This window comes from Rhinolophus sinicus, chromosome 11, assembly GCF_057876585.1.
Source record: "Rhinolophus sinicus isolate RSI-liver-muscle chromosome 11, RSI-T2T, whole genome shotgun sequence".
Taxonomy (NCBI): domain Eukaryota; kingdom Metazoa; phylum Chordata; class Mammalia; order Chiroptera; family Rhinolophidae; genus Rhinolophus; species Rhinolophus sinicus.
The window spans coordinates 9,256,119-9,262,510 of NC_142511.1; the positions used below are offsets into that span (position 1 = coordinate 9,256,119).

Sequence of the window (6,392 nt, forward strand, 5' to 3'; positions counted from 1 at the left end):
GTGTGTTTTCATGTGTAATGTTTACGGCATCCCCCTTCGGCCACATCTCCCTCCCCATATTCAAGTGACTCCTTGGCCTGAGCTTTTGGCTGCTTTCCCCCCTTGCTGTCGCATCCTCACTTTGTTGGTGACTAGAAACTGCCACTATGTATTGTTTTTAATTTTGAACTGCAAATGTGACTGCTGTGCCCTGTTTGGGGCCTAAGAACCCACAGATCACTTACACTTCTCCTCTGTGAAATGAAACCTCTTGTGCTTCTTTCTTTGCCACCTAATTTCCATGTTTTAATTTTGACCAAAAGCACTTAATACCGTCAGGCCCCTTGACACCTGTGTTGCGTAACCTGAAGTAACACGTGGTGTCATTTTTACGTGATGTCCTAGTATCCCAAGGGGTTATTAATCACAAATCCCGCTATGCTGAAAGGCAAAAAGAGAGAGAAAATAAACCCAGACTCACTGGGCTCAGGGGAAGCTGGGCCTGACGAGTGCGCAGAAAGAGGCAGAGACGTTCCATTTGTCTGGGAAGCATCGTGCGTACCGCTGTTTGATAGAAAGCATCGGGATAGTCATTCAGTAAAGAGAGTACCATGGTGTGACTTCCTGCATGTGGCCCGAATAAAGCCGTGATTGGTGTGTTGTAGGAAAAACGGATCGTGTCCCTGGATTTGGCCAACACCAGACTGATGGGCGCGCTGACGCAGGTGAAGGAACGTTACAGCACCCAGGCCCGCAATGGCGTCTCTCCCACCAACCCCACCAAGCTGTCCATCACGGAGAATGGTGAATTCAAAAACAGCAGCTGCTGACGGGCTTTGTGACTAGACAGACTGTGGGAGGAGACCGAAGGAAATGTCCCCGCTCTCCTGTCCCCAGCCCTTCATCCAACCTGGCCAGGTTTACAGGATGTCGCTGCTTGAGAACAGCAGTGTGACGGGCAACTCTCGAATGAAGGAAGGAATCTTGTCTTTCAGGGCATGAGGCTAAGACGTCCGAGGTCGAGGCTTCCCCCCATATCTCTATGTACATAGGGAACTTAGTTCTGGGCCATGTACAGAAAACACCACTGTAATATACCAAAAGGAAGTTAATAATGTAGATTACCTTTTTAATTATTGCTATTTTTATTATTGTTTTCCTCTTGTTGAAAGCACTGCAGTTGTTAGAGGAGGAAGGTAGGAACTGTGTGTGAGTGAGAAGTGAGCCCAGGGGTTCAGTAGATGGAGACCAAGTGTTTGTCTGTCTGGTAGACGCGCATGGCGTGCAATAGACATTGTCAGAATGGATTTTTTCAGGGATTCACCTGCCAGTTAAAACACCCCACTCCAGCCCCCTTTCCCTTTAGGACCACATACAAATACTAAGACCCAAACAAGATATTTTATCCCATTGACCAACCAAGACTGGTTCTGGATGGACAGCTCATCCGATTTGGGGTACCCCATTTCAGAGGACACAGATAAGAGCTCTTGCATCACAGCTGGACTTCCGGAGTGACTACTATTGAACTCCTGGCTGTGTTTATTTCCTTCTGTCTACCGCAGATGGGAATTTTCCATTTTGAACAGGGGCTTTTTATTTACCCCAGTTGTAATAAAGGGTGTTCTTTTTCCTCTTTAGAGTTTACAAAACTATAAATATTTGAGTCTCTACATACCATCTTCCGCTTCACAAACCCACTGCCCTTTCCTCCCCCGTGATGGAAATAGCATCATCAACAGGGTTTACTCTCCCCTGGAGATATCATTCAAATATGCTATTCATAAACCTTCCAAAACAAACACCCTTTCTTCTGTACAGAAAAGGGCTAACCATACATACCATAGCAGAAATCTCTGAATATTTCCTATTTTTAAAAAATTTCTATTTGTAAGTTACAGTTTTTATTTGGGATCAGGATTTTATTCATTGAACTAGCATATCTCTGGGCAGGGTACTTTTATCTCAATCTTTAACTTTTAAATAGCTTCTTTCTCTAATCTTCTAAGTAAAATTTGGAAAGGAAACCCAAATCCGAAGCATCACTCTTTTAAAAGTGACGAATACTCTTGTGAAAAAAAGAAAACGAAAAGTATGGAGATAGCACATTCCAGTTGTTGTTCCCATGCTCTTAGTAGATTTGTCATCCTTGGCTTGATTGTAGGACAGAAAAAGTCATGGAGCTAGTTTATTTTCTTTTTTCCAAAGATGTGAACTGTCATCTTGAATGCAAACTTGGTTATCAGAAGTATGGAATGTTACATGTTAGACATTATATATACAAATATATATAATACCTATTCACACACGTGTACATACAACTGCACAAATAGGAAACGTTCATGCCTTCTGTGCTGTCAGATATAACGTTAAAAGGGTTTCGGATCTCTTGAAGTGAGAGCTAGGCAGTTATTTATATTGAAAAAAAAATAATTTCTCAAGTACGTTAATGATGTTTATTTTAAATTGAAAACTTTAAGGAAATTTTGAAAAAGGAGAGGGGTGAGTGTTTCTACATAACGATATTTGGAAGGGAACAAGAGAACATGTGTCTGTGTGTCCTCTTTTGAGTGAAGCCCAGACAGTGACACCAACCATCCCTTTTCACCGAACCCCAGCATGCATTCTGCCTTCTCTCAGGTGGGACCTTGCGTCTTAGCAACGTCACCATGGCCCCCCCACCCACGACCTTTTAAAACATTTGCCTTCATAACACTCCCCGTGTCTGCCACTCAAACGTGAAATAGGGGCTGCCAATAATGCTGATCTGATCTGCAGACTTCTTGGCCACATGTTTGGGCCCTTGTGTGTTTTCTTGACCCTTAGTAGTTATTTTACAAATTCTTATCTCTGCCTCCAAGCTGACGGCACACTTTGGTCAAAATCACTTATTTTAAAGGGGAAAAAAACCCATTACCAATTCTGAAGTACTGCCCGTTGTTGACAAGGGGAAATGTAAACATAGCTCTGTTCCTGTTTGTGGCCAATCTCAGCTCCAGCCAGGTCTAATTCATTCTTTGTAAAGCCTTCAATTGTGCCACAGACAACCTGGTAAAAGAATTGTCAGTTTCAGCGGCCTTGAGTATGTAATGTGGCTGAAGTCTTGCACTGACGTTTGGAAGCTCTCAGGTGTTGGCTATGGATTACAGAGGGCTGATAAGCTTACCTGCCTGTGGGGGAGACACGAAACATCCAATGTGTTTTTGACGGATGCAATACATCCTGTTGGCATGTGGGCTCCTTAGAGCTGCCTACCTTGGAAGATTAAATGCCCCAAATGTTTACATAGATTATGCAGCCCTCTGTTATCAAGTAACCTTGAATGAAGAGAGTAAAAAATAATAATAATAATGAAGTTAGAAATAAGCTAGAAGTTCAGAGTTGTTGCGAGATGTTAAATTTTAGATTATCCTTTGAGCCTATTTCTATCTAAGTATTTTTCTGAGGTTGGTTGGTTTGTTTTAAGTATGGAAGAAGGCAGCAACAGGCGATCATTTTTATGGAGGTATTGCTTAATTGGCTTTTCTTCAGTCCAACTAGGTACAAACCTCTGTTCTGCTGGGAGGAGGGACGTGGTTGGAGAAGCGGGTGAATATACGTGGCCGTGTCTTATACTTCCTCCACCCAACACATCACCACACTGTGGGGCTCAGCACAGCCCTGGGTTGAGTGGACTTGGGAATTCAGAGCAAGCTCTTGCTAAGTGCTTGTCTACCTGACAACTGGACTTGCCATCAACAAGGACGGTGTTGGTAGGATTTAGGAAAAGGGCTTCCTAGTCCCTTTTATGTCACTGGTACACTGAGCTGTCTGGGCTGAAACAGCAAAAAGAGTTACGTTTCCATTGGGTCCTCATATTCCCTGACTCTGTGCAGTACAAGCCCTGACACAGGGGAGGTTACAACCAGGTGGCTGTAACACACACCTGAGCACGTGCTGTGTTCCAGGCTCTCTCATCCAGGGCAGTCTGTGGACAAGGAACATGTGATGAGATGAGGTGATCGTGCTGCGAGAGCTTTTTGCTTTTTCACTTGGCATCAGGGTGATCAGAATTAGCTTTCTCTGGTCCACTGCTGCCTTTCCCTGCAAATGGCATTGGACAGTGCAAGAAAAAGTAGGATTTTTCTGTCTATGCTGCTGTATGCCCTTGAGAATTAGCTTGACTTTAGAAGTAAAGCTTTTCACTGTGGCCTTTGTTCACGGGTCTGTAGTTCTGTTGACCCCTGACTCTCACGCTGCCCTCAGAGGATTGGGAGCAGTTCTTTTCTGGAAGTCCCAGAGCAAGACAATTGCCATCAAGTGAGTTTGCAGTAGTGTTTCTTTTGTCTTCCATGTACGTTTAGTTCTAGTTATCTCCAGTGTGGAGTTCCTGAGAAGCTTGGTTGTGGGACTGAACTTGGGGGAGGAACCCTCTTCAAGATTACCTAAGTCCCATGTGACCCCGAACCCCAGGCTTGACTAGACTTGTCACTGGGCCTCACTCAGCAGCTCCTGAGCCCATGCCACAGCTTTACACCATTTTTCAGCCACATCTTTGGAGGCCAACTTCTCCTACCGACTGGAAAATTAAAAGGGCTTTCTTCTTCCTTCCCCTTCTCTTTTTCAAGTCTAGTGGTGAAATCTCCTGCTTGCCCCAGCAGTACATAGTTGTCTTCCCACCCCGAGCTAGGGGCCAAGAATTTGGGATACTTTGTTTTTATCAATACTTCCATTGAAAAGACCTATTCATATTTGACTCGTTTTTTAAAAGCAAGATATATTGGCGTGTTGAATTTTTAAATATAATCTCTTTTCGTGTTTGAGTGATTATTAGTTCTAGAAACATTCTCTTGTCACCACCTAGTTACAAAGCTCTTGAGTTTAGGAAAGACAAAAGTGATGAAATTTGCATGAGATAGAATAAATATCTTATGAGGAGTGAAAGAACCTGAGGAAGGTAACAGGAGCCAAAGGGGGACACTGCACAGCAGACTTCTCAGCAGTCCAAAAGTTCAAGGACATGGGGATTTATAGCCTGGGCCTGCTCTTAAGAGTACACAGGTATATGGACAGGCAGTTCTCTCCGTAACACGTGCACCCTCACACGAAACGCACAACTCCTAGGGCTGCCCTTTTCTGAATGTCAGTCCATCTTCTAGAGCAGTGATTCCCCAACTTTCTTGGGTTTTCAGATTTTTAGCTCTCATTTGTTAAGATTTTATGACAGTGGTTCTCTTTTCTTTAAAATGTACCATATGTGTTATATGTAAATATATATAAGTTAAAGTAACTTGAAATTGATTTGGTTTGATGTTAGCTCAAGAACTCTAGATATCATTGCTACCTTGGGGAGTCATAGAAAGAAAGGCGAATCTCACGGATCTGACAGTGGGATCCAGAAAGACGTAGTTTTGGTTCCTGATCAGTTAATCCTCAGGTGACGGAGTAACCAGCTCAGCAGGACTCGACAAATGCGGTCGGCTGCCCAAGGAAAGCAAAATGGTGGTTTCTGCCCAAATTTCAGCATGCATTTTCCTTTCCTACTCAGTTCTTATTTTTTTATTCAAATGCCCTCGTTTTCCCCTAGGAAATCGTTTAGTTTGGGACTTACAGACTTATCTGTTGTTGTAGAGAGATTTCCACAAAAGCTGTGTTTTAGGGGTCTCCATCATCTGTGCGGGGTTACAAATATCTATGTATAAATATCATATTTATGTCATCGCTAAACTCCCAAGGGAAAATTTCAATTCCCAGTTCACCAAAAAGTTAAATACTAATTGATTCAATGACCACTAACCTGTACGAAAGTTGAACTAAACAGTAAAGGTCAACTTTTGACTGGTGCTTAGGTATTTCCTAGTTACATTACCGTTAACTCAAGCAGACAGCAGAACACTCACCTGAATCACACCTGTGAGCACTTGACCTTCTAAATTCGCTTTTGTGTTTCATCTCCAGGGCCTTAATAAACGGGTGTTAATACACATGACTATGTTACAAGGGTAGCTCTAAATAATTTATTTTTGATTTCAAGAAAGAGAAAAATACACCTTAGAAAAACAAAACCCAAGATTTTATTTTATTTTTAAAGCCATATTTTTGTGCTGGTAGCACTTAGATTGTTCCATATGTGAGATCCATATCTGCATTTCATTACCTGGGTTTGTTCTAAAGAAGATTTATTTTTGTTCTGTGAATAATTTTTGATGGTTCTTGTACATGTACAGATATAGATAATGTTTGAGGTCTTTTATCGATAATCCTACAAAGAATACAAATAAACTTTAACTTTAAACATTTCAGACTAAAGTTGCTACTGTATTTGACACAGTACTCTCTTACTTTTAGCGTGTATCTGGGTGATTAGGATACTTGGAGAAAAACCAGAAAGAAAATGTTTGCAGGGACATTATTCTGAAGGTGTATTTTAACAT

At 42.2% G+C, this 6,392-nt stretch overlaps 1 protein-coding gene across 11 annotated transcripts in view; it reads left to right on the plus strand.

The window, feature by feature from the left end:
• Positions 1 to 6,255, plus strand: part of RASAL2 (RAS protein activator like 2) — a 263,171-nt gene extending 256,916 nt beyond the window's left edge. For all 11 annotated transcript variants that reach the window (XM_019729474.3, XM_019729562.3, XM_074322349.2 and 8 more), the window contains one exon: positions 645 to 6,255. In XM_019729474.3, coding sequence (XP_019585033.1) covers positions 645 to 787 — 143 coding nt within the window. In that variant the 3' untranslated portion in view covers positions 788 to 6,255. The remainder of the gene's footprint in view (positions 1 to 644) is intronic.
• Positions 6,256 to 6,392: the final 137 nt, after the last annotated feature.